General features: G+C 39.1%; 3 protein-coding genes across 5 annotated transcripts; 2 read left to right on the top strand and 1 right to left on the bottom strand.

Annotated features, from left to right (window-relative positions):
- The first annotated feature begins 3,354 nt into the window (after positions 1-3,354).
- bdh2 (3-hydroxybutyrate dehydrogenase, type 2) lies at positions 3,355-10,085 on the top strand. Of its 2 annotated transcripts, none has more exons than XM_034544512.1 (10): positions 3,355-3,437; positions 5,055-5,145; positions 6,202-6,280; positions 7,256-7,352; positions 7,942-8,050; positions 8,418-8,478; positions 8,616-8,729; positions 8,939-8,997; positions 9,173-9,265; positions 9,729-10,085. In XM_034544512.1, the coding sequence occupies exons 2-10, from the start codon at positions 5,074-5,076 to the stop codon at positions 9,780-9,782; spliced, it is 738 nt and encodes a 245-aa protein (XP_034400403.1). In that variant the 5' UTR covers positions 3,355-3,437; positions 5,055-5,073; the 3' UTR covers positions 9,783-10,085. The 2 variants fall into 2 exon arrangements, with proteins under 2 accessions (XP_034400403.1, XP_034400412.1); XM_034544521.1 differs by having other exon boundaries at positions 3,385-3,437; positions 5,058-5,145.
- Positions 10,086-10,174: 89 nt separating this feature from the next.
- si:dkey-162b23.4 (sodium/hydrogen exchanger 9B2) lies at positions 10,175-21,567 on the top strand. 2 transcript variants are annotated; one of them, XM_034537963.1, is made up of 13 exons: positions 10,175-10,291; positions 11,563-11,827; positions 12,752-12,953; positions 13,314-13,484; positions 15,041-15,186; positions 15,468-15,595; positions 16,866-17,041; positions 17,489-17,595; positions 18,013-18,162; positions 18,379-18,487; positions 19,521-19,657; positions 19,805-19,988; positions 20,404-21,567. In XM_034537963.1, exons 2-13 carry the CDS (start codon positions 11,693-11,695, stop codon positions 20,463-20,465), a joined length of 1,707 nt encoding a protein of 568 aa, XP_034393854.1. In that variant the 5' UTR covers positions 10,175-10,291; positions 11,563-11,692; the 3' UTR covers positions 20,466-21,567. The 2 variants fall into 2 exon arrangements, with proteins under 2 accessions (XP_034393854.1, XP_034393846.1); XM_034537955.1 differs by having other exon boundaries at positions 19,805-20,027.
- Positions 21,568-21,890: 323 nt separating this feature from the next.
- Positions 21,891-26,458, bottom strand: cisd2 (CDGSH iron sulfur domain 2). The gene is made up of 3 exons (XM_034537978.1): positions 26,192-26,458; positions 23,186-23,400; positions 21,891-22,989 (listed from the first exon to the last, which is right to left on the bottom strand). The coding sequence occupies exons 1-3, from the start codon at positions 26,292-26,294 to the stop codon at positions 22,900-22,902; spliced, it is 408 nt and encodes a 135-aa protein (XP_034393869.1). The 5' UTR covers positions 26,295-26,458; the 3' UTR covers positions 21,891-22,899.
- Between the last annotated feature and the right edge of the window lie 1,321 nt (positions 26,459-27,779).

Genomic DNA, 27,779 nt, shown 5'->3' with positions numbered 1-27,779 from the left:
AGCTATGGAGTAAGACGCATGCGTAGTTTAACTGGCGCTGCGATATTTGAGGGGTACAGCAGACATGAATAAAGAGAGGGCAACTCTTTGGGTACACATGAGTGTATGGCGGCCGATATACATAATTATACATCTGAGCACTCCTGCATCTGCACTCGCCTGCCTGCACCTTTTTTCTGCCCCATTCTGGTTATTACTGGTGGATTCTCAATCACTTCTGTTTGGACTTTTGGTACATCTTCACATATCTTCAATTAATCATTGAACTGTCCTTGTCTGCCTTAATGGTCTGCATTCCTCCCCCCTCTGCTGCCCGAATTCGTGAATCTGCAGTTTGTTTTAGCTCTTTTCTCTCTTATTCTTGGATTTTTACCGCCCATCCAAACTCACTGCTCTCATTATTGTGATTTCCAGCCAAAGCCATTATCCATTTTTTTTCTAAAATACTCTGACTGTACACTATATCTGCTATACCTGCCCAGCTCCACATGGCTGACGTGCAATTAGTTATAAGCTTTTGAACATAGTTGGAGAATTTAGCTGCTAAAGAGATATATATATTTCCCTCAGGAGTCGGTGAAAACTAAATATTCAACATACGGTATATGAATCTGGTGGCCAGAAGCACAACACCAAATGACTATATTGTTGCTCCTGGTCAACTGGATTGGTAACTGTTTGCTGACACATTCTCTATATCAACTTTATAAGGTGATTAGGTCAGGTATTTTTCTAGTTAATTGTATCCAAGCACGTTGCAGCTAATCACCACACATAACTGCTAGACTGTGTGGGAGGAAACCAGTATATTGATGGGGCTGAATTCTTACTGGGGCAGTCAATGTTAGTCCTACATTAACGCTCATTTGTAAGTGAATAACTAAGAAATACAATTTGAGTTGCGACCGACTGACCTTTTCATTCCTGTGACAATGCATAAAACATTTTCTGAATTCATCAGGAATTCAGAAGAATTCTACAATTTTATTTAAGGTCAAAGCCGAACATTTTGCATCCTCATCTGGCTCGGAGTCCAATGCCTCGGTCCTGGTTTTCACGCTTGTTTCCATCTGTTTTCAGTATTTCTCTGACAAAAGACTTAGAAAGCCTGATTTGTTTTATCTTTGTTTTTCTGATGGAATACTGATGCAAATTTTCAATTATCTTTGCAGAATGTCAAGTACCAAAATAATAATTACACTTAGCCAAAGAAAGAAGCCAAGTTGGCCTCAGTGGGACTTTGTAATCAATATGTCAGTTCAAAATGTAATTGTAATTGATTAGGCGGAATTATCTGTGCTCTTATAAGAACCCATGGGTTGTGCTGGAAGCTATTCATGTACTTCGCGTCAGTGCCAGTAATTGCCTCCTCATGAGTGATAACATCTTAATGTCTTCCATTCTACAGGGTACTGACCTGACCAGTAATACGGTAGCAGCACCTATCAGGGGCCAAACTAGATTCACTAATGCTGTGGTATTGTGTTCATGGTATACAATCTGATTTAAAGAAAAGAGACTGTGCTAAATTGTTATTATTATTATTATTATTTAGGACAAGCATTACAAAAAACGTACAATCACAATAAATGCCTATTTCCTAATTTGTAACTTCATAAAAGTAAAGGCCAAAGACAATAATTAATTCCACTTATAAAAAGTTTCTTCTTTTAGTCCTAATAAACTTTTCTTAATGACAGACAATGAGGCTTTCACTGACGTGACGGGATCAAGATGTGTTCTTTGAGGAAAATTAATTACGAGGACATTTCACTGCATGAGAAGAGGCATAATGACATAGGTTAATGTGAAGTACTTTCTTGTTACATGGACTTGTTTGATGGCTTCACAGATTCCAGAACAATGTGTATCGCTGATGATGGACACTACTTTGAATGAGGAAATTAAATAGGCTGGCCCTCACTTGAGTTACAAATTAACACAAGGGGAACATTTCCAATTAAATAAATAATTTTAATTGATTTGAACAAATCATCATTGCATTATCTCTTGGGAGCAGACTTATTTGTTTATCAAGAAGAATAGTGAAACAAATACTGATGATGAAATCATCCTTATAGACGATGATATGCAATTTATCGCTCAAACCCCTAACCCTCAAATTAAACAGAGGTATTTGGATAAAACAGATATTTAGGAACATAAACTGTCCACATCAACAAGTGACAAGATGCAGAGACTACCACAATGTAATCTCCACACACTCTGTCTTTGCATGTTATTGTTCATTGATTGAAGTGTATCCCTTGGGTGTGTAACAGACTGGCTCCCTGTCCACTTACCTGTGGTGATGAAGAAATGATGGCGTCCTCGCTAGCCCTTAGCCTCATTCAAGAACAGCTGTTAGGCTGGTTCAGCCTTTTGCAATTGTTCATGCATATGTTATCATTTGACAGAGCAATGCAGTCTTTCAACCAGTCGCATGTTGTGTTTCTGTCTTCTGCACACATTCATTCTTCATGCACCTGCATCATTATACAAATAAATCAAAGTGCAGATGAAGCTCATAGCAAAAAATAATAGATCCTACTTGAAGTACAGCAGAGGAAAAAGTGACAGAACAGTCTCCTCCAAAGCTCCATTGAGTCGTCTTATTTATATTTGATCATATCCCATGATCTTTGTCAGCAGATGGAGTTTGTCCAGGTGTCATGGAAATGGTATGTTCACTTTTCTTCTGGGCACTTTAAGGACTTGGACATGTTGTCATGGAAGCTTCTAAGTTTCTGATCAACCTCCATCTGCTGACAATGAAAGAAATTACCCAGAGCAACTAAATCTTAAATTTCAAGGTTAAGAATGAACTTCCATCCTGAATTTTCAGATGTGCACTGGAGTTTTAGTCTTCTTCCTTTTACTGAAAAACGAGTGTCGAACTTGGATTTAAAAAGCTCATATAAGCTAAGGATCATTTTCAGTTTACACCATGCAGCAGCCAGCTATTTACCTCGATTATATAATTTTTTTTTTATAAAACATTAATCTATGGTAATCATACAAATGGGCCAATGAAGAACTTTTTGCAGATCTCAAAGGTCAATTTGTCTTTCCTAAGCTAATACTTTCATTACCAAGACCGTTCACACCCACCAGAAGAACAACTCCCGCATGTTTTCACCATATAGTTATGATTATAAGTTTCTGGCACAAATTGTAGCCTCTCAAATACATTTAGAGATGTAGCTTAAAACTCTCATGCTATTAAATAAGTGTATTATATTGCAGGGAAAAAAAACTATATTAACTAAACGTGCGCCTATTAGGCAAAGAAAACACTTCACTCTCTTTCTTACTCTCAATTTAATTTTGAAAACTGCTGTCGGGTCTGGGACCAATAGCGGTACACGCATTGGGTCACGTGTGGTGCTCCTCCTGGTCTATGCGGTCCAAAGTGTCAGACCTGACCTGGACACAGGGTGAGTTTCCGTGCGTTTATACTTGGCTTTGGCTTTTACCACGACTACTCGGCTTAATGTGCACATTTCAGCGTGGAGGTCGTCACCGTGTGTTAAACTACAACGTGCATCTCGTCCGTGCTGCAGTAAACACGTGTAAAGTTGTGTAGGGGCACGTTAAAAGAGACGTTTTATGCAACGATCTTTTTTATGAGTGCAGGCTATCGATCCAGAGTTGTACAGTAGCAGAACAAATACTCTAGTACTCTTTGGAAAAACAATAATCGTATTACCAGCAGCACGTGAGCAGCATTTATGTCAAATCGAAATAGCACTGCGGTCAAGCCAGCAGCCATTTGCAATGAATCCTCCACTAAAAAGGACTACAACTTTATTCTGAACTTTACAGTTAGCTAAACAAAGTTGGAAACTGTCTTTGAGACAATATTTAGACGTTTCTAGATCCACGAATGAAGTTTTCTTCTCTAATTAAAGTGATCCAGTCATAGTTGACTGTTACGGAAGCCCTACACGGACAGTATTCAAAAGAAAATGTATTATTGTTATCTCGAAATAACGACATAATTAATGTTTAACGAGAGCACATTGGGAAAACCAAACCAACTTTAAATTAGTTTTCTATTTCTCATCATCATTCATCATTTCTGTATTTTATTAATGCCTCCAAGAGCCACTGAGGCTATCAACACTTCAACTGCCATCCATATCTGCACGAAAGCCTTCGCCCAGACCGAGAGTGTGACTTCACTTCAATATACCGTCAATTAGTTATTTTGTGTTAACTAATTTATATATATCAATGAGGAAATGATGCATTGTATGTCATATCGGCAAGGACAGGGCAATCACATATATATCTCAAAAAGAATATAAATAAAACATTATATACAAGTCAAGTGTTGAAGTTGTAAACAACAAACATAGTGCACATAAATACTGAATGAACATGCATGGATAAACACGTCGCACCACTGTGTCTAAGATCGAACAATCTCAATTACAGGAATATAAACTGAGAATATTTCTGAAGAAAAAGAAAAGTGGCATTGGAAAGTTGAGCTTTTTGTTTACTTTGCACCCGGGCTGTCAGCCCACCGAGGTTTGCTTGTTGAGGGAGAAAAGCAGAAGTGAAAAACAGACTGACATCAGTCTCCAGTGCAGCCACTTGCAATGCAACCGACTGAAGACACAAACACGAGGTGAACAGCACCACCCTGTGGTAGGAAGGTAGAACAGCAGTCACACTTTAACATACATGTTCACACATTCATGGTCTTGCACTTAAGAACTATCTATTCCTGTGTACTACATATTATTTATGGGCTGTTGCTCTATGAATTCATTATCTTTGCTATATGTTTTATAATGCTTAGTAATGCATAATGGTCTCATGTGATGGTTCTCTGAGGCCGTAAGTCGTCAAATCCAAGAAATTTACCTAAAATGTTATGTATTTGGATCAACAAATGTTTCGTCAACATGTACCATTAGTTACTGCAATTATTTGTATTGTAAATATCTAATGAATGCTCATCAGGAGATTTTTACTTTAGGAAAGCCTTTATCATCCAAATGAATGTGCGTGCTTTACCCTATTTTCTGTTGTTTGGCTCCCAGCAGCAGTGAAAGCTGCACGATGGGTCGCCTCGACGGGAAAGTGATCGTGTTGTCGGCCGCCGCGCAGGGGATTGGACGTGCGGCAGCAATAGTAATGAGCTCTAATGCAACTTTCTCACTGATGCTCTTCCTACAAAACCCCATAGGAGAATGTTATATTAAATTGCTTGTGGTGTCATAGTCGTGCATATTTTGACTTCACATTACATATTTCAATTTTTTAATGAAATCCAAATAGTAGATTTTAATAGGGCCATTTTTCTCCCAAATGAATGTGCTACAGAAACACAAGCTATGTGCATGTATTTAGTTGCCTGCTTAAGTTCTAGTTATACTCCGTTTTTATACCAGAAAGGGGGAAATGAGATGAATTCCACTCGGAAATAAACAAGTTGTATACATTGTGTTTATAGAAACAGCTGTTTTCATCTTGCTTGAAGATCATAAACTTTCTGTTGCATATATTTATAAGATGCCCCACATGCATGTTCTGAAGATAACTGCTGTAATAGCGGCTTGTGCGATGACGCAAACACAGATTCAGGCTAATCCACAATATTCTTGCCAAAGAAATAGCAAAACACTTGAAGTTCACTCTTACATATCCTTATCGAGATTGGGTCATCATCACATCCACTCCCTTCTGCTGATGTCTTTAAAGCCTTGTCTCAAAGGGGTTTGTGTAGTGTGGAGGAATTCTAATAAAGAGGGGTCTGTTTACGCCGCAGATCATTAGGTTCAAATCACATCGTATTAAAAGCTGCACATGTAGTGAGTGGTCGATTGAGCTTTTTCCTTTCAGACTTCAAAATGTGCATTTTGCTCTCTGGCAAATGATGCAGTCACTCATCAGCCAGCAGCTGACCGTGTACAATGGATTGAAAGACAGACTTGAATTGTTAACCGTTTAAAAAGAAGAAGTTTATCAAATTGACCTGCTTTTCACTCTTCTCAACATTTTCTTCAGAATTAATAGCTTATTTTACAGAACAGCCATAGCCATTTTAGAATTAAAACATTTGTTTGAATCAGAGGACCATACCAACATATTTTGTTTCTAAAAGGGAATACCAGGCTATGAGTTTCATGACATGTGCAGCCATTGTGTGACCGCTTTGCACTGACTCCATTGTTTTCTCTTGTCAAGGCGTTTGCAAAGGAGGGAGCTCAAGTCACAGCGACAGACATAAATAGAGAGAAGCTGAACGAGCTGGACGGAATTCCAGGTAAGATTAATTTCTGTTGGTCGGAGGCTGCCACCTGCTGGATAACCAGGGTTATGCAGCCATGATGGGTGAGGCTAGTTTTTCCCCTTTTTATCAAAAGCTTTCCCACCTTGATCTTGCACTCACCTCTGTAACTCGGTAGCTTTTAAAAAGATACATTTAAAACATTTTCAATTTTTTTTTAATGGAATCCATAGCTTTAAGTCCTGTTTTTCTATATATATTTTTTTAATTTTCAAAACCAATTAAGCAGTCGGTCTATAAAATAGTGAAACATGGATCACAGTTTCTCGTAGCCCAGGTTCTTATGACCGCTTAACTACAGATAATATAATGTGACATGTTTTAAATTCTTACAGTTTAGTTATGCTGAATAAGTCAATTACTGATCTCTGATTTCTCTACATATAGTCAGTGAACTGATCACCACTTAACCATGCTGTCCCCATCATACCATTACTATATATCATATAATAATCTATCATAATGTTAATGCACACTGAATGCCCTTTTTTTAATGGTCGTTCACAGTATCTTCAACCTATATTAGATTAGATTAGATTCAACTTTATTGTCATTGCACATGTACTAGTACAGAGCAACAAAATGCTGTTTGGCATCCAACCAGAAGTGCAACAGAGAGTATAACAATATATACAGATTATATACTATATCCTTTTGAACAAGCTTTTTAGTTGTTTTCAATTTAGCTGATTTTATATATTTTTATTTGCCTTTCATGTCTTCAGGATAACTGACATGGTAGAGGGTTGCAATATTAAATTGGCTATATTTGTAACAATACAGTTGAGAAACACTTGTTTATGGGGATGACTTCCTCATCTAGTATCTCCTGCAATAAAATGTAAAATATTAAAGACAAAGACAATTAGATTTGTATATTTTATAAAACACATCAAATAAGTGTTCTTTTTCCTCCAGAACCAAAGCGCTCTCTTCTCTCCTCACCAACAGGGATCAAGACTAAGGTGGTGGATGTGACGAAGAAGGACCAAGTTGAAGCCCTAGCCGAGGAACATGACCGTGTGGATGTGCTGTTCAATGTCGCCGGGTACGTTTTCATTCTGTTCTCGAGTCGTAATACTGACGTACTCTAGTTAATGCATCAAATCAGATTATTTTCTATTTTGTCATCAGAAAACCTCATGAATCAATGAGCCACACATGCTCCTTCATTACCCAATAACATCGGCAATTCAGTTTATTTTGTAAATATTGGTTAGCATCCCAAATCGTCCAAGACAAATGTTATTCTCTATTTACTGTGATTTATCAAACATATATCTCCTTTGAAATGGCTGGTTTACCTGTTAGAAATAATTGTACTACTTCTACTTGTTTTTCTGTCTCCACATTGAGCGCCTTTGTCCATTCCAAAATCCCTACACAATTAAGGTTTAACCTCCGCTTGACCTTTTGACAATCTCCTTAACAAAGGTCGCTAAATTACCACCTTATCAGGCTCAGTCAAATCTTGAGGGGGTTAACGCAGCATTTGGACCAGCATTTATTTTCAGTTTAATAACGATATCCCTGATGGATATTTTGTTGGTATACCTCTTAGCTGAAGCTATATGTTTGCGATACTGTCCTTTGTAATGCCGTGAGATCGGAGTTGACGTGTCGTCTCCTGTCGACAGCTTTGTGCACCACGGCTCCATCTTGGACTGTGAAGAGGCCGACTGGGACTTCACCATGAGCGTGAATGTTCGCAGCATGTACCTCATGAGCAAGGCTTTCCTACCGAAGGTGACCTTTGCCCCCTTTACCAAACACTTAACACTGTTCATCCTGCAGTCGAGAGAATGAAAGAGGTGCTGTTGTAAATTGAGTGACATATGCTTTTCATTTGTTCTCCTCCTTTATCCGCTGGGATTAGCTGTATTACTCTGAGCCCGTGGCATGATGGGCGGGAACTGCCCATTCACTAATCCAGCTTTAGCCGCAAACTAACTAAACTGTCTCGATGGGGAGTTTTATCTTGAATCGTGTAGCAATTCTCATTTATCTGTTCCATAAAAATGAAAACCAAAGTCCATTGCATAATTGTACTCTTCCTTTTACCAATTATATTCTGTTGATATGTCACCTTCCTGATTTCATTTTGTCGTTATAGATGTTGGCAAAAAGGTCAGGAAACATCATCAACATGGCATCTGTTGCATCAAGCATAAAAGGTAAATAAACTGCCCAATAAAAGGGACATTAAGTCGTTGAAGTATGACCGTGTTCATGGTAATCCTCTTAACTCAGATAATTGCTCTGCGTGTGTGTGTGTGTCTTTGTGTGAGTGACATGCATCTCCTCGACACAGGTGTTGTGAACCGGTGCGTGTACAGCACCTCCAAGGCTGCCGTGATTGGGCTCACCAAATCTATAGCGGCGGATTTCATTGAGCAAGGCATTCGCTGTAATTGTGTCTGTCCCGGTAAGTTTAGAGCAATCTGCTAAATAAAACCACGTGTCCTTTGATTCTTCATCCAGTAATGCTCGAGGTCACTGGCATTTTAATAGATAACAACGTACTGTAGACATCTTTGAATATAAATCAAAAGGGATGTTTTTAGAAAAGATATAAGGGTTTGAGGACATTGTGGATTTCAAAGCCTGGAGTTTGTCCCTTTTACATTTTCTCAGGTACTGTTGATACTCCATCATTGAGAGGTAGGATCCAAGCCCAACCTGACCCAGACAAGGTGCGTTAGGCTCTTACTGTCATTTTCTCCCATCTTAATCTGACAGTAATGGAGATTAATGCATGGGTCATTTAAGGTTCATCTTGATTTCCATAAGAAGAAATCCTCGGTATTGGAGATAGTAAATGCTTCTCTGTCTGTGTGTGTGTGTGTGTGTGTGTGTGTAACTCCTCAGGCTTATACGGATTTCATGGCACGACAGAAAACTGGCAGAATGTGTACAGCTGAAGAAGTGGCGTACCTGTGCGTATACCTGGCCTCCGATGAGGTGAGTGCTTGCAGATAATGCACCCAGGTCAGTGTCTGATGAAATGTATTTTCGAGAGAGGAGAGTTATTTGGACTCATGACCTCAGTATCTTTGTCCCTGAGTGTATGCTTAACCCCAAAGTAAACAACTAATATTGCAGAGTTATTCAATTCAGTTTATTTTGTATAGCCCAATATCACAAATTACAAATTTGCCTCAGAGGGCTTTACAATCTGTACACATACGACATCGTCATGTGTACAAGATGAACAGCATTACAGAGTTACATAAGCACATTCAATGAATATGACAGAATGTATGAATGGACCTCCACAATCCATGAAACGGAAGGAGTGAGAGAGGAGGGGGGGGGGGCCCAAGGCAGGAGGTATCATGCATTATACATGCAGACATGGTTGTTGTTGATGTGTCAGCATTGAAATGATTTCCCAGTGATCTGATGTTTCTTGGCTCCTTCACAGTCTGCCTATGTGACCGGGACAGAGCAAATCATAGATGGAGGATGGAGACTCTGAAAAAGCTTCTTTTTTTTTTTTTTAAACCCCAAATAAAGTGCCCCCAGAATTACTTGATCATCTTCTTTTTTTTTTTTTTTTTTGTGCATGTTATGTTTACTGATTCTGTGGTAGACATTCCCCACTTTCAAACTGAAAGCAATGCTGCAAATCTGCGAAATGCCAAAATATGAATATGTTGTCTGAAATTGTAATAAATTGATATCACACATCCCTTATTAAATCGTGCATAAAGCAATATGGTAATGTGATGGATTATGAGATATGTTTAAACATCTATAAAAACGTTTTCTTCGCAAACACTCTTGAGTGTCTTTTCTGTGTGATTTCCCCCCCCCCCCCCCCCCACCACACACACACACACCCCACAAGGCATTCGTGCGCGCGCTACTTAACGTTACTTGACCATCACTAATCCGCCTCATTCCCAGCTGCTCTATCTGCCTCATGACAGACAGAAAACGCTGCACACTGACGGTTCATATCGATGACTGTGTTTACGATATGAGGTGAGCTGCTGTGGTTTTTGTTTCCATGTTAATGTAACGTTAGTTATACATTTAGGGGGGTCAGGACCAGGTCTCTCCGGCTAGCTACCGTGCTTGTGGGTCGGTTGTGGAGAGTTCACTCACAGCTGTTGTACGGAAGCACACAGGCAGCTACTGGCGAGGAATCCAACATCGGACACAGCTGTTATTACAAAATCTGACGTTTGACGGTAGCAAGTTCCACGTGACGCTGACAGTGTAACGTTAAGTCCGTGGCGGTTGCGTTGCGTTTAGGGGGACTTAACGATAACTAACGCAAATTACGTGAGCTAGCTAGCTAACGGCAAAACCAGCCTGAAGACATTAACGTTAGTGTAATACATCGTGACAACTCGACGCTACCGCCCACCCGAACGTTTCTTTTTCACACCGGCGAAACGACAGAATGAGAGTTATAACTTCGTCTGTACGGGGGGATTCGCATGCGCGTTATTTAGCCGCCGCCACTGAGAAAGAAAGCCCTTGTCCGATAATGGGCTCAGTGTCACGTCTCGACGTGAGGCGTGGATGTGACGTCTTCACCAACGTGAGGGTAACGAGCGTGTTACTTCAAATGTGGTTCCGCGGCATCCTGAACCTAAACGCCAGGGCTGATAACCCGACCTCACCCCAGACCGTTGCTTAGCGCTGCTGTTCACAGTTGCTGGGTAGCTCTAACCTACTTGGATCATCCAGCTCGATGCGCCATATGGCCTGGCTGTAAGCGTTGATTAGAGTTGCTCGGTTTGCAAGTGGATTAAGCGACGTCTGTTGCCATGAGCAACTGTCGAAACATTATAGTGGCGCTTGGCTTCATGTGAATGGGTTAACGTGTGTGTGTGTGTCCTTTGTACACGTGTGCAACATAGTTTGATCTATTGCTATTACGAGTTATGTATTCCTCCATTGTAAGTTATACTCACTCGATTGTAGTGCGAGATGTTAAGTAATCACAGCCAGCAGTACGAGGTCTACAGCATGTAGTTATACATTAGGCTCATCATCATTGAGACATTAGTCGTTGTTAGTTTTGTGTGTGTTTTTCCCCCTCACTCACATTTCTTACACCAAATTAAACAAATTTGCATCTTAACTGTAAAGCCTGTATGTTTGGAAAAAGAGGCCTGTGAGATAACATGTATCATGTCCTGCCATGCCATTGTCTACACCTGTACCAACACCTGTGCTATTCATTATTTATAAAGTAAACAATAATTTGTTTCTCTGCTGATAAAACCATGTTCTGTGAATAGGAGCCTGCAGTCAGAGCGGCACACACAAAGGCAGAAGTGAAGGAACTGCCCATCAATGGCCAACCCCACCCCTCTGCTTGATGTGCTGTGAGAGAGAAGTGTGGACCAGAAAATCTGTTGCCAGTTTGTCATGGAGGATACTCAGCCCAAACCTGCTACCCCGGAGCCCATCCTTGTGCCCAGTCCGGCACCAAGTCCGGCACCCAGTCCAGGAACAAGCCCACTGCTGGATGTAACTACTTTGCCTGCAGCAAACAATGTGGAGGTATATTTTTTTGTTTCACTAACAACTGGTGTAACCTTCTCATATGCTGTTTTTAAAGTCTTGACACAACTGCAACTTATTATAAGTCTAATAATGTGTATAGTTTCTTGAAAGGAAAATGACATAGCCTTTGTGTTTTGTTTTTTTATTCACTAAATAAGATATCTTAGGCAACATATATAAATGATGTGGCTCTGCTTCTTTGTCTTTCACATTAATCCGCTGTGTCGATTTACTATGTTTTAATATTCTGCTATATAATCTTGTAATTTGTTGTTGATCTGATAATCATTTATTCCTGTAATTCTAAAAGTTAAATCTATGAGTTAATGTACAATGACAGTATGACAATGAGGGCTTTCTGAGAGTCACATTTATCAGCAAGTTCATATCTTCACTGTAATATTTTCCAAGAAAAGATAGCCTGTAATCTGCTGGTATGACGTGCCTGTCAATAATACAGATAGGGCACGATACTAAATAAGGGTTTGGCAATTAAAATGGAGACAGGGACATCTACCATTTTCTAATCTTTCCATAAGAAATGCGTTCATATTTGTGTCAATGTGACACCTTTTGATATGGTGCTTTGCGTAAATGTCCCTTTCATGTTGACTGCTTAGCTACTTGTTAGGCCGGGATATTGATACAAAAATGTACTGCATTTAATAGTCATTTCTAGGGCTTTTTTTTTTACTCTAATCTGCATATTATTCAAGCTTGTCATCATACGTTTAATTATATTGATAAAAACAAGATGTTACAACATATTTAAAAAATGCAATTAGTATTGAGGTTGTCAACAAAAATATATTTTTTATCGTGTATTGCGTCTACAGATGTGGTGTTAAGGCATCTCCCACAACATTATGTACACCACACAAACCTTACCTGTTCTTGTGCGTATTTCTGATCCTCCTCCAGCACCTGAATGTGAACCAGATCCAAGTGGTGGTGCGGCGCTGCTCCAGTCCAAATGTCACAGAGGAGACCACCTACTTTATTCCTCGAAACCCATTAGTGGATGCTGGCACTAACACAGACCCTCCAGTGGTCTGCTGCCCCTTGCTCCGCAGATTCTGTCCATGTCCACCAAGAGGCCTTCTGGCCTCTTTCATTACCAAACGTAAGCAAGTGGCGTCTCATATTGGCTCATTAAGTTCCTACCCGGTACGTTTTTTTCCACAAGCCTAAAAACGGCAGATATGATTATCTTGTATACTTTGAACTATTAAAATGTAGCAATGTTTTAGATAAATGCATACATAGAATAAATACATGTACATGCACAGAATATTTTATTTCACAAAAACGCAGTTGCAGAGATAAGCAGTCAATCAACCTCTTAGTATTTATTAAATTACCTACTTTTGAAGATGTTTTAGAGGTTAATAAAAATACAGGTCATGCTCTTGTCATCACAAACACCATGGTGACTTTTAACATTACACAATAATCTAATATCAGTCCCCTGTCTCCGCTCTAGTCTTTCTGGCAGCTGTGCTCTATGGAGTGGTGTGGTCTATTACTGAGAAAGATGGTCTTCCGGGGGGTAACCTGTTTGGCATCACCATCCTCTTCATCTGTGCACTCATCGGAGGAAAAGTGGTGTCTCTCATCCGTTTGCCCAAACTCCCACCGTTCCCACCTCTCCTTGGTAAGTATTTAGTGGTTGTGTTTGGACAAGCCTTTCTTTGATTTAGTTAACACAGATGTCTCCACCAGTGTGATATTTAGTAACACAATACACCATTCAGAACAATTAGCCAGATGACATGCAGGCTCACACATGGGATCATTATTTAACACTATAGGGCTACAGTTGGAGCAGATTGATCAGTACAAACAATATTCTCTATGTACAGAACCAATAACTGTATTAATACCAGAATTAGAGCTAGTTGTTTTTAACAACTGCTTTTCAAATGAGAAATCTGATTGAGATCTTAAACAATCTAAAACTAAACTCAAACGTCTTTGAGAGGCATTTGATTTACATGATCTGGGCCAGCAAATATTAATGTTATAATACTGCAAGATATTCTCTCTTTATGAATTAACTAGAGGTGTCTTGTCTGGTAGCAGCTTAATTGAATCAGTATTGCCCTTTTAGTATCCATGAACATATTCATTGGGTGACTTATAACAAAGTACTCTACTGACTGAGTCATTTCACCTTTGTCATTGATTTGAATAAAGAACATGAGGTCAAATTAGACTTCTTGATTAACTGAACAAACATGTTACTCACTTGTTCCGATCCTGCTTAGGTACACATTAGCTGCTGTTGGTTTGGACCCTGTTGGTATCTTTTAATACTTTGCTGGTATTTTGTTATGTCAGTCATACTGCTATTTATTGAGATGTTGGAGATGAGACATATGTTGTCACTAATTATGAAATAACAGACATGAGTCTTGGTCAGGTGGTGGGTTAGTAGGCCTGGTTTTTACCTGAGGTGATGTAATGCAATGTAATCTTATTTTACATAATTAATTCTGGCTTGGAAGAAATTACCACGTTGATCAGACGATAGTGTAAATGTTCTCTTCTTTTTTTTGCAATTGGTAAAGGTTTGAATGCAATATAATATTAATTCCTGGTGTTATGACTTTGGAAATGGAAATCAAAATCCATCAGCTGCACCCCTAACGAGATAAAAATCAACGAAACTGGAGCCACTCCTTATTCGCAAATAACATCAAAAGGTAGCTTGAAGTACAGCTTGGATAGATTTTGAAGTGTCTGTTTCTGATAACAATAATAGAAGATTGTGGTCAGTCCAAAGTCTTCTATGCACACTCATTAACAGTGTTGAATATTTATTCTTTACGTATTGTTTCCCTGTTGCAGTTCATCGTTGGTCTGTCTTTGATTTAACCAATTTATCGTAGTGATCATAAAGATCTTTAATTTAGAACCATTTTCACTATTCTCACAAATACTTTGTAACATTGTAATGTAATTATCCCAGTCACGTTGCATGTTTGGCAGCTGTCTGTTTAGAAAAGGTTTGGATCTTGTTGAAATCAAATTATTAGTGTTGTGAAACTGCAATCGCAGTCCTTCAGTGGGTCTCAGTGTCTCAGATGTCCAACGTAAGCACTGTAAGTTCAAAAAGCAACATGTGGTCTTTATTCTTGCTCTGCATCTGTGTGAGAAGCAGTCCTAAAGGATCATCTGTCCTCTCTCACACCCTGTGCTGTGTTACAGGTATGCTCCTGATGGGTTTCATGCTGAGAAACATCCCAGTTATATCAGACTCAGTCGAGAACATTAACTTAAAATGGTCTGCGTCACTGAGGAACATCGCGCTGGCTGTCATTCTGGCCAGAGCTGGTCTGGGGTTGGATCCTACGGTAAGCTACATACTCCGCTATCAAATCTTAGTGTCTAGCAATGAAAAGTATTGAGTTTCCAGTAATATATGAGGGGGGAAAGCAAACCTGAGCCTTGTAGAATATGTTATTCTGTAATGAAACAGTGTCATGAAGTACATTTTCAGATTTTCCAGCAAATTGATCAATGAAACATTCAGTACTACTAAGCAGTCCTACACATAAATTCTGTCGCTATATAAAAGTGTATTGATCGCTGTAACAAGCTCTGGAATGATGTGTGTGTGTGTCTGTGTTGTCAGGCTCTGAGGAAACTGAAATCTGTGTGTGTCCGTGTGGCTTCTGGGCCCTGCATTATAGAGACTTGCACCACAGCCCTGATCTCTCACTTCCTCTTGGGCTTGCCCTGGGAGTGGGGCTTCATCCTTGGGTAAATACAACACTGCTTACTCTTCCACTCTTCATTTTCTACTTAATAACAATCTCCCAGTCAGTTTCACGTGTAGTAAATCCAGGGAACCTGCTCTTTAAGATGCCATAGTTTCAAAGCAGACTGATTTTGCCTTGACTAGGTCTCTTTTTTGTCTAATATAAAATAAAACCAGTCATTTTTAATTGACAACATACGCCATTTATTTTCTCTGTTAGCAGACTTTTGAGCTCTCCGAGCTCCAGAAGCAGTTTATTACATCCAGTTACTAAATGGAGGTAGATTGTAACAGAGGGAGAATGTCAAGCCTATACCTGGAAGGCTTTGATGACAAAGATAAATTAGACTTAATCCGGGTTCACTCTGCGAGCGGTGCGACCTCCACGGTTCTCTGAGTTTAAATTCCTCCAATTCTCCTCCCACATGATAACATTTCAACATCCATCCACTGTATTTATTAGAAATAGCCCAGTGTCACTGCTGTTTGTGATTGGGGTATTTCTATTACATACTTATTCCACGTATTTCCCAGCACATTAATACACAAGCAGACAGACAGACAGAGATTAGCTCTATAGAAGAGGAGTAGAATCACAAGGCTACTGCTCACGCAACAATTGACATGAAGCAGCTTCCAGGTCCAGTGCGAATCCAACATAATTCTGTACAACATACTATATGAACAAGAAACATGTTCCCACAAAGCAGATAATAGACACTCCAACAGTCACTAGATCATATTACAACCTATTATCACCTTGGTCATATTTTTGCATTGTCAGCCTTTGTGTGATGTCGGTAAGTGAAATGGAAATTGCAATATCCGGTTTTTTAAACAGATGTTATCAGTGGATGTTGGCTAATAAAAATATGTGTATACTGGCCAACTGAAACGTACATTTTTGAGAGAGGGAAGAAACTTTGTTCATTTGCGTGTACTACCCACCTTGTAATGATACGAAGTTTCCCTTTTTATAAGCGTTAAGATTTTCTGTTCATTCTTTGTTTTAAGATTGGTTGCATAATTTTAATCTAGATGATTTGGACATTTCTGAATAAAAAAAAATTCAGTCTGTGTTTGCAAGCCCAGCCAAATGATCATCATAAGAGAATCAAAAGCATTGTGTGGAAATACACTTTTAGAATGGTCTCACATCTCATCTCAATCATTACTCACAATTCCTCACTTTTGCATATTTAATGGATAATGCTTTTCCAAAGTTGTCCCAAGGCAATTCTTTTATCTGTTTTCATCTCCTTCAAATTGTAGCTTTGTGTTGGGTGCTGTGTCCCCAGCAGTGGTGGTGCCCTCCATGCTGCTGCTGCAGAAGGACGGTTACGGCGTGGAGCAGGGCATCCCCACCCTGCTGATGGCTGCCGGCAGCTTCGACGACGTTCTCGCCATCACAGGGTTCACCACGTGTTTGGGCATGGCCTTCGCCACAGGTAACCAGTGGATGTTTGTGTTTAGAAGTGAAAGAAAGGAAGTTCTGGCTTGAAATTTAACACCACCTTATTTCCAGGGGCAGCAAGTTCAGTGCACGTCAGCACGGAAAAGGTGTATGAAATAAGCAACTCCTATCTGTAGTTTGTGAGGCGCTCAGCAGAGGGTGTGAGTGGGCTGCTCACTCTCGTTATGAAATGTGTTTTGTGCCAAGTCACAGTGCATTTTGTGTGTCATAACTCCAGTTTACCACATTGTAAAGCCTCTACAGTTAAATGCAGGTTGTATAGCCCTATAGATTCTATAGGGCTATACAACCCATATTTAAAACGCACAATAATACCATTAATGATTACCCTGCTGCTGTCATGAATGATCCTTGTCGACACACTTTTAGGACAATTAGTTCAGTATATTCTATTGTATATTTTTTATGCTGATCCTTTTAGGCTCCACTTGGTTCAACCTCCTGAGAGGTGTACTGGAGGTGGCTGGTGGGACGGTTGTTGGGATTCTTCTTGGCTTCCTCATCCAGTACTTTCCCAGTGTTGACCAGGTAGCCATGCTCTTGCCGCATTACTATATTAGCTAGTTCTACTATCGCTTAGTCATCCTTACACCATTTGACACCACAGCCTGCGTGTCAAAGAAATTGCGAAGAGTGGGGAAGTATACAAGGATATCATTGGAGGAGATGTTTTTGTGGGTCACAAATGTCCTTACATAACAGAAATAACTGCACTATCTCAACTTCATCAATGTATTTTAATAGCCTTTTAGACTCCTTCTGTTTGAATCAGTGCTGGTTCAATACAAGTAACCTGCATTTTGAGATAAACCACTGTTATAAAACGTCATGAACTGCCTAGTATCTGCCGACACCTTACAAGTGTTACATAGAGCATTTTGTATTGATAGATTTAGGAATGTTTCAGTGTTCTATATTTAGTTATTGACTGTCTTTTTCACTTAGAAACACTTGGTCATGAAGCGATCCTTCTTGGTGCTCGGTCTGTCCGTCTTTGCCGTGTTCGGCAGCAATGTGGCCAGGTTTCCTGGCTCCGGAGGCCTCTGCACCCTGGTGATGTCTTTCCTGGCTGGCCTCGGCTGGGGGTCAGAAAAGGTAACAACATATACATGCCAATCGTACAAAGATAATATCTGTCAGCTCTCTACTTACAATAATCCACCTTTTAGCACTTTTGTCAAGAGAAGTAAGGTATATTTCACAAATAACGAATTTATCAAGCATACTTGTTATCAACCTACCGGGTTGTGACACGGCTGCATGTCAACGAAAACCTTCCTAAAAATGTAATTTCTTTCTGTTTGTCTAAAGGCCCGTGTGGAGGATGTGGTGGGGTGGGCGTGGGACGTGTTTCAGCCGCTACTCTTCGGACTAATAGGAGCAGAAATTCGAGTTGCTGAGTTGGATGGACTCACAGTTGGTGAGATGACCATGCACACGCACACACATACACACAAAATAACAAATTCAGGTGACTTTTTAATGTGAGAGATTCAAATGGGGCGGTATGGATGTAAATAGGGTATATTTCCATAGTCAAAAAGCGGCCTAGGAGATTCTAAGCTCTGTCTGTATCCAGTAAATACTAAAACCTGATTCTGCCTTTGAACTGTAGTTCCATAGAGATTCCGGTATTAGAGTTCCCTGAAAAATGTCTCCCCAAAAAAGCAATCATATTTAGTATAAAAGTATACAAGTATAACAAATATTATATTCATACTTTGGTATTCTGAAAGTAGCAGTAGTTTAAACATAACAAAAGACAGCTATTCCTAGGAAATTATTTAATATGGATGAAAACATGACCGAAATGTCACTGTGATGTAACTTCAGAGCATTGTCTTCTTGAGGGACATATTTGTAGGGTTGATATAGTGTGTATTTGTAATAATGTACGATATATTTCAGTCCACCTGAACACCTCTAAACTAACATCAGCTTTACCTGTTCAGACTGTACTTTTAGAAATGTGCTCATAACTTTTACAGCTCCAGTCTATTTTCCAGATGGCTGGTGTTGCTTGTGCACTTCCTGTCAGAGATTTAGCAGAAATTAGATAAACATTGACCCTGTAACAAAATTCTTCTACTGTCCAATTTATGGCAGTAAAACTCTTCATGTTCTGACACATGCAATATGAGAATATTGTATATATGATATAATATCTTTGATATTTACTTTAGTTAGTTATTGTACTCTTACAGGTACTATTAATGTTTCAAAATTGTGGCCATCTATTTTGAGAAATAAATGTATTTTACAAAAAGGGGCCACACATATCTCCCCCACACTCTCTTAGTTTTATTTCCTTGTATATTATACTATAAAAGGACTGTAGTGTATGAGTACATGCAGCCTACATATACTGGTGATGTAATAATTGTAGTTTTTGTATAGCAGTATAACCAATATAGTGTAACACCTGTATGCCTCTTGTCTATCTGTCTCTTTAGGTCTGGGTATCGCCACGCTGCTCATTGCCCTGCTGGTTCGAATCCTGTTCACCTTTGTCTGTGTGTTGTGTGCGGGCTTTAACATGCGGGAAAAAGTGTTCATAGCCCTGGCCTGGATGCCCAAAGCCACAGTTCAGGTATGTCGGTGCTGAAATATGTCAGTCGATAATTGTTGTAGTACGCATCTAAAAAAAAATAATTTCTAGCTATCTTATCATTGTGATGGTTAATGTCTTTTGTTAATGTGAGTAAAGAAGAACTACTTGTGTCCCTTTCCTCATCAGGCAGCTATAGGCTCCACAGCTTTAGACATGGCCAGGGTGAAGGGCGACAAAGAGCTCGAGAAGTACGGCATGATTGTGCTGACTGTGGCGGTGCTGGCCATCCTTCTCACAGCCCCAGTCGGAGCTCTTATCATCGGGCTCGCTGGACCTCACCTGTTACAGAAACCAAAGAACTCTGCTTGTGGTGAGCGAGTCAAACATAATTTATCAGCCTTTTTACTTGGTAGGTAAAGTCTTACATTCAACTTTTCAACTCAGCTCAGCAGCCCCGTCGCTTCGCAGTTGTTTGAGTAGTGAATATACTTTCCTACAAAGCTCTCCCTCCCTTCCTCACCTTTTTGAGAGATGCATCCACTCCGATAATGATTTGCATAGTTATAGCTTGCTTATGTGTACTGTCATTCATGCCCTTCAGTCTTTTACATTCACACAATACTGGTATTGTTTCCATTGTAGTTTAGTACAAAGTGCAAAAGTGTAACTCGTGGTTGTATACTGTTATTTGTTTACTACTGAACCTGAATAGCATGTCATCAGGCCTTAACTGAAGCTTTTCTCAAGACTTTTTCCTCCCTCTATCTCCTCTCCATCTTTCCTAGGTACTCCAGCAGGAGATGATGATGACAATGAAACTCCTGTTACCTATGAGAGCACACTCTGACATCACCGGTCTTCATACAGTAAGCAAGGACATTTAAAGAGACTTCCCAGGTGCTTTCACACTTCGGATATCTGAGCTTTCCTTCAGCCACCGAGTGGCCCTATTCGTCTCTCTATCTGCCGGTCAGCTCCTGATGTTTGCCGTGCTGCAGGAACACATGATTCACTCTGTATTAATAGCTCTGGTGCTTTCCAGGCCTCAGGCTCCAAACAAATGACCCACATCTGAGCGACTGCACTGTTGCACTCACTCTATGACAGTATGCAAGAGGTGGCTTTGTGATTGGTCCCAAATTAACTTTTAATTAGCTGTATTAGTGCGAGGCATGAATATGGTTTACATTTTTGTAAAGGTGGATATTATTTCCGGCCCGTTATATTCACGGAATCCACAGTTTGCCCATTTTTTTAAAATATAAAACATATCCGTTAACTATTTACTGTGGTTAGCAGGTCCCTCTTTGAATCAGAGGATCAGCGGTTTGAACTCGCTCACAGCCCTGCCCTAGTCGATGTGTCCTTGAGCAATGATTGTAAGTCGCTTTGGATAAAAGTGTCAGCTAAATCTAATGTAATGTTTTTTTTGTAGACGCTGTTTCCTTTGGAGGGCTGCATTATTAAATGCACTGATAGTAGCAATATTTTTGTTTTAAATTAGACCAGACAGTTGACAAGTCTTTAGGTGTTCTGCACTCGGTACAATATTTGTACAGATGTGTGTATTTAAATAAGTGTATTAGCTGTGTCTTGGATGAGAAGGGTTTCTGTAAATACTCAGGGGAAAATAATTCACACCACTTTCCTTTTGGTTTCCACGATGCTGCTAAAACTACTGCGAGCACTGTCCGCTTTTAATGCTCAACATGTGTCCATATTCAAAACATTCATGTAAACCCAACCTTTTGTAAGGGAAAGTTGATTTATTTTCACATTTGATACATTATTTTTTTTATTACAGAAGTATGCAGTGTAACTTCATATTTGACTTTACTTCATTTACATTGCCTCATTGTGTATTAGCAACTATTGATGATAAAGCAACATAATTGAGCATTAGTTTTTTACCAAATATTCTTAAATGAACAATAAATGAAATAACTGTTCTTCTCTTGCATTTTTTTATATATTTTAAGTATTTCCAATGTGTGCCATATGTTCTTAATTCAAGTCACTGTCCCTTAAAACAGTTTGGTACAGATATCCAGAGGAAGAATCCCACTGACGGTTGTCTCCTGACTTTTCCCCTCATCACTGAACTTCACATTTGTGGTTAAAACTGACCTAAACAACTAATGCACTCCTGCAGAAATATATTATACTAAAACAAATGAGACATTCAATGGGGATTTGAACTTTTGTCATTTCAGGTCAAGGTGTCATGAAGTGTTAACAGTCGTAGTATTGAAAGAAGGGAATGAAGCTACAGTCCTGTTTGCCAAAAATGGTTAAGTTTAACATCCCGATTGCTTTTTACAAATTAAACAGAAATCCATGTACCGGTAAGCCATCAACTTACAAAGATTCATAAAGACAGTCATTCAAAGGCATCATTGTGCTCACGATACAAGCCATTATGTATAAAATGTTGCTGATGGATCGAGAAGGAATATTCCAGCAGGTCGTCAACTAGATGCAGCCATTATGACAATACAGAAGCTAGAAAAACAAACAGTAAATTGCAAAAGTCTTGTGCTGCAGAAGTTACTTTCTGAAACCTCAACACCGTACTGAGGTTAAAATGGTGTACAACTGGATATTACTCAACGGTGTAGTGGTTTGAAATGTTTGTAGGCAACAGAGTTGAAAACAAAATTGAAAACTCAAACGTTTATAAAAAGGCAACACATATATTTGACCATTTCCCATACACACAATAACTTATGAGAGAATAAATCACATCCTGAAAGAGTGAACAGTATGTTGATATTTGGCACAAAGACAATAAAACCTAAGAATAATACAGTACAACATGTTGGTTACATGTTGGACTAGTAGAAAGTATTTCAATTAAACAACCATGTAACTGGTTTCAGAATATTGAGTCATAAGGTTACTGTATTTATGTTTCAAGCCTTCCTCTCAAAGTGGTCCCGATGATTTATAATTGATTCCAAAAAGAGTTAGACATGACTACAATTTAATTTGCAGTCATGTGTTAAAGTGAATGATGAAGGCCCAAAAAAGAAAAACAGCTTCCTTACTGCTTGATATCATTAAAGAACCTAAAATACAGTTTTCACAACAGTTTTTAGGTGTTTTAGGACCAAATAGGACTTCAAATAGAGATTCTGGTTGTCTGCATTTCTGAGCAACTTAAACAAGATAAAGACTTTTGTTTAAAAAAAAAAAATAACTAAAACAAAAAGACAGAAATGGAGTCAACTATGAAAACCAAAGACTGGGGAAGTGAGAAGAAAACTCCCATCAGCGGCCAATTATAGTATCTTCTTTTTGAGTATGAGCGGTCCCACGTTGTCTCCAGTTAGCTCATTGTGCTTTAAGTGTGACCGGTCACACACAGGAAACTAGAACAGGGAACAACTTAATGAGCGGCAAGATACAGAAGCATTGAACTGCACCTTATCCCAACATTAATTAATCATTGGTTTCAGTAAAACTTATACATCTGTATTCATCAGATATGTAGCAAATGAAAATAACTGCTAGTTAACGTACTATAAATGGGGATATCTCCATGTATATAGAAGAGGTACAACTTACAGTTTTGGAGCGCCAACAGCGACAGTAGCATACACTTGCGCTGTTTAGGTCCTCGATGTCTATCTCATTGACCACTTTGGGGTTCTCTTTCTGAATCTTCAGGTTGATCAGACTGTCTCTCTGCTTCTTCTTCTTGGGCAGGAATGGGCGGATGGTCAGATAGCCCAGCAGAGCCAGGATGCCCAGGAGAGGCAGCAACCGGAGCCACTCAGACACTACAGACACATGGCATGCATATTAGCCAACGATAACTAAAGCATGAACACTGGCACACCTTGTGCAACTACAATGTAAACTGAAACCAGCGTTTGCTTTTGAAATGCAGTTGTGGCCATTGGCCTGTCGAGGGTACAGAGGCTCTAAAAGCCGACCGCCTCAATTCAGGGCTGAAACGATTTGTTGATTAATCAATTTGTCAACTGACAGATTATTATTAACCAACTATTGTTTTATTTATTACTTTAATAGTCTTTTTTTTTTTTCACGACATGTAGTGCACCCATGGTTGTTGCCATCCAGAGGCATAACAGGAAATAAACTATTTGTTTGGTGCAATACTACCAGTATACATATTTACATATGAAAATATGAAGTCATTGAATGTTGAATGTAAAAAAGAGCAATCTCCAATATAAACAAAAAATAATATTCAAGCAAGTATTGTTTATGTTTTTAAAAGCCTGATATGGTGTATCCGACAAGTACATGATCCACTTTGTGAATTCTTCATCTTTGTGAGGCAACTGCAGGGCAGCACACTGGTATCCGTTGGACCAGCACACCTCTTATCTGCAGTTCCACTCTATTGTTGTGCTTGATCAACAGCTATCGGGGTGAATGTCACACTGAGGCCAGAAGAGTGCTTAGCAAAAACCTGTTGTACAGTCCACATGGAGAGGAAGCGCAGTGAGGATTAAGCTGTTCTGTAATTTTGCTATTAGCGATGAGTTATATCCCACCGCCTGGAACTTTTCATAATACTCTTATGACAATTAAAATACTTTCAGTAAAAGGATTTGATGCCTAATGGGACGTTGCTAATCCTTAATCGCTTTAAGGAATTATATATATCACGTATATGTAGGAGCGCCTAATAGATCTTTCATCTTCTAATCTGCACTGACTTGACTAAATTGCTCTTTTTTGACAGAAAACACAATTTCAGAAACCTGGCTTAACATTTGGCAACATCTTAATTTAAAGAAGACATATAATGCTAATTTTCAGGGTCATACTTGTATTTTGGGCTCTTATTAGAACAGGATTACATGCTTAAATGTTTTTTAAAAAACACTTAGTTTCCTTCTGTATTCACCTCTGAAACACCGTCAGTGCAACTATGCATCAGTATTTCTGCTCTTCCACGTTTGCGTTGACGCCTTATTCACAGCGTCACTGCAGCCGGGGACTCTGCTTTCCAAATAGCATACTTTTTATTTTTACTTTTTAGTACATACTGTGTCTGCCCTTCCAAAGTACTTACTGTTACATGCTGACATCCTGGTATTTTCGGCATACTGCATTTTCCATATATTGTATTGGGACGTACTAAATCAGTTTGTCTTGCATTCAAAGCAATATTCACGCTGTGTGCATGTGAACACTACACAGAGTTTAGCGGGAGTATTAGCGGTGACTGTAAAGTTGTGACATCCCAACAATCCGGAACGTTTGGCGGCTCGTTTGAAAAAGGCACAGTTTCTAAATACGAGCTGTGTGCTCTGGATTGAGCATTTTGATACTTTCACAGTATTTATAGAGCACCTAAAAGACTTGGAAACTCACTTTTTACAATATGTGACCTTAAGACTTTCACAAGCCTAATCAATTAGTAATAATTACCTCGTCATTGAAATCTTCCATCTGTGTTTTTGCTTTTATGGCCTTCTTAGAGAGGTGCTACTCAAATGGTTCGAGCTTGTCAATTGTCAGGAGCACTTCAGTAATGCGGGACTAGCTCAGCTTTCTATACATTTTGGGGCTATTTTTAGGCCAAATGTGATACTTTGCAAAGATCTATGTTGGCTGTAAGGTCAAGTTGAAGTTGAAAATCTACTTCAAGATGGACGTTCACTATTCTTTATTTCCTTGATTTAAACCGCACACTTGTGCTTAACTAGAAGCTGTGAATATTAGTCAGCTTATGATTAAGTCTTGTTGTCAAAGAGTTACAAATGACTTCATCAATAAAATTTTGAGTTCTCAGTTTAAAAAAGGCAGTAGAGATGCCACGTATTAAAAGACAAACAGCTCATGTTGTTGTCCAGTAGAGGTTTATTGAGACTAAAGTTTTAAAATAATTTCAAAGTTCGCCATGCTTTAGAAGAGAAACTAATGATTATTCTTTAGATATTTTATTCATCATTTCATCCGTGAAAACGCCAGAAAACGGTCCAAGCCAAAGGCCAAAGGTCAAGTAAAATCTACTATAATGTGAATATGAATAAGCAGCATATTATCGAATTTGAGAAGCTGGAACCAGCGACGAGTTGCAACACTTCTTCCACTAATACGATTACATTAACATGTTCTCATCTGCAGGGAACCATGAGAATGTGGGGATTTAGTCAGGGGTCACAGACTTGAAGAAGTTGTCAAACAATGCATTTTAAGTAGTAAAGTTTTTATCTTAGACTCCAAGTCCCCTTCAGGTCTGAGACGACCTGCCCCGGGCATCACTTAATGGTATGAACCGGTTTCATATTGTGAACATATAGCACCGCAGAGACACGGCAGTGTATCAACATTCAAACGTAACGTAATTACTTTAAAAAGGTAATTACTGAGTTTACGGTGTTCCCAAACACAGCAAGCGATTAAACGATGATAAAGAGCTGTATTGGAGCCAAACGTGTGGGACAGTCCATACTACGGAGCGACTTAACTTTTGCAACCTGCGCGTTCGCGAAAGTGCGTTTGTTCTGTGCCTGAGAAAGTGTCCCCGAGGAGGGGAGAAGTCATCTTCACTTGACAGGCGAGAAGTTGTACACAGCTGCAGTTAATTACCTGTTAACCTCGCAAATCCGCCGATCGTCTCCGGAAGCGGAAGCCTCTTGAGGTAGGCTGGAAGCTGGACTTTTATTATCCTTGAAATAGATTCTAAAACCATCTTGAAAAGCTCAATGTTGCAGCTTTTGTGTTTGACTTGGTTAGTTCCTGGGGCTCGTTTATGTCATCGCGTTCATTTCTGAGCGCAGCGTGTCACCGGTACGTAACTCCTAACACGAACCCGTGTGAAACACGGGAACATCCGGAGAAGAGATGCGTTGAAGCTTTCGTGAATAGGACTTGTGACGCTGGAGCCAGTGGCCAATCAACGTTGGAGGAGTTGGTGGCTCGTGATTGGACAAATTGAATTCATGAGGTGGTTCCTGTCTACTTCAAGTGCTCTTCGTGAAGTTCGTTTTCTAAAAATATTGATAATGTTAAATAAATAAAGCAACTTATGAAAAAAATCAGATTGTTACATCAGATGGTAACATAACACATGGTATGTGTGTATGTATTTATAGGCTACATCATTACATTTCTCACATTACATTTATTTAGCTGACATTTTTATCCTACATGACAGATTACATTAAGTTCACTCAATCGTCAACAGCCATTTGAATGGACCTGCATTCTTTCTATCATTCAAAGTCACCTTTCTGCAATCTTTTGATCACTCTTGTTAGTAGTCATATAAGTTAGTATGGTTTTATCTTAAAGGATTTTAAATATGAGGTGTCATCATGTGACATTGCATTGTGAACATGTTAGAGCACCAGTTACATCGCCAGACAAATAGTTTGTAAGAGAGACATGTTCTCAAGTATGTACAATTGCACCTCAATTATGTAATTGATGTTATTGTGTTGTGAGTAACACACCAATTGTATATTTGCTTTTGATAACACTAGATATCAAATGAAAAGAAAAAGGGAAAACTATATATTCCCACTTTCCAGCCTCCAGGAACAAGGCGATAACAAGCTGGTATAGAAAAACAGGATTGATTACCATTTTACCAAGAAGGCTTCTCAGATTTGTCAAACATTTTCAATACCCTAATTGAAAAATATTTCCGTAACAATTAAAGGTCAGCTCCTATCTTTACAGTCAATTCACTCAACACACATTTACTATACTATTGATACAAGTTGAATCTATATGAGTTACCACTAAAACAAAGTATTCAGAATATAAAAACTCAAATATGTCCCTGTGATGGTGGAATACAATCTCACAAAATGAAAATAGATACAAATATATCACATTTACAGTAAATACAGTATCAAACACTGACTCCTATAATTGTAAATACAACATATGTGGCCAAATACTTTCCTGAGAAACTCCAGAGAATCCTGTTCTCTTGTAAAACTCTCCATTATTACAAGTGAAAGTTACTCTTCAATTAATCTGTCACATAGGCTAGTTATGTATATAAATGAATGTCATATGTTTCATTATATTTCTGAGGTAAAAACTGCATAGATTTTATTTTTGTTATGAAGATGGTTACTGTCACAGCCATTTTGAAAAAAGGTGTTGTTCATTGAGGTAGCTGTTAACAAGTTCAGAAACGTAGAAGTGGGTACTGCAATTTTGG

This window comes from Cyclopterus lumpus, chromosome 1, assembly GCF_009769545.1.
Source record: "Cyclopterus lumpus isolate fCycLum1 chromosome 1, fCycLum1.pri, whole genome shotgun sequence".
In the NCBI taxonomy this organism is placed as follows: Eukaryota; Metazoa; Chordata; class Actinopteri; order Perciformes; family Cyclopteridae; genus Cyclopterus; species Cyclopterus lumpus.
The sequence above is the reverse complement of the archived record's forward strand: the minus strand, read 5'-3'. Positions and strand labels throughout refer to the sequence as shown.

Excerpts from the sequence above, each read along its gene's own strand:
- bdh2 (XM_034544512.1), top strand. The coding sequence starts at position 5,074 with ATGGGTCGCCTCGACGGGAAAGTGATCGTGTTGTCGGCCGCCGCGCAG. Across the intron at positions 6,281-7,255 it reads CGAGCTGGACGGAATTCCAG|GGATCAAGACTAAGGTGGTG; the intron begins GTAAGATTAATT and ends CCTCACCAACAG. Across the intron at positions 9,266-9,728 it reads TATACCTGGCCTCCGATGAG|TCTGCCTATGTGACCGGGAC; the intron begins GTGAGTGCTTGC and ends GCTCCTTCACAG.
- si:dkey-162b23.4 (XM_034537955.1), top strand. The coding sequence starts at position 11,693 with ATGGAGGATACTCAGCCCAAACCTGCTACCCCGGAGCCCATCCTTGTG. Across the intron at positions 19,658-19,804 it reads TGCCCAAAGCCACAGTTCAG|GCAGCTATAGGCTCCACAGC; the intron begins GTATGTCGGTGC and ends TTTCCTCATCAG. Across the intron at positions 20,028-20,403 it reads TTTATCAGCCTTTTTACTTG|GTACTCCAGCAGGAGATGAT; the intron begins GTAGGTAAAGTC and ends CATCTTTCCTAG.
- cisd2 (XM_034537978.1), bottom strand. The coding sequence starts at position 26,294 with ATGGTTTTAGAATCTATTTCAAGGATAATAAAAGTCCAGCTTCCAGCC. Across the intron at positions 23,401-26,191 it reads CGGATTTGCGAGGTTAACAG|TGTCTGAGTGGCTCCGGTTG; the intron begins GTAATTAACTGC and ends ATGTGTCTGTAG. Across the intron at positions 22,990-23,185 it reads GCTGTTGGCGCTCCAAAACT|TTTCCTGTGTGTGACCGGTC; the intron begins GTAAGTTGTACC and ends TCCCTGTTCTAG.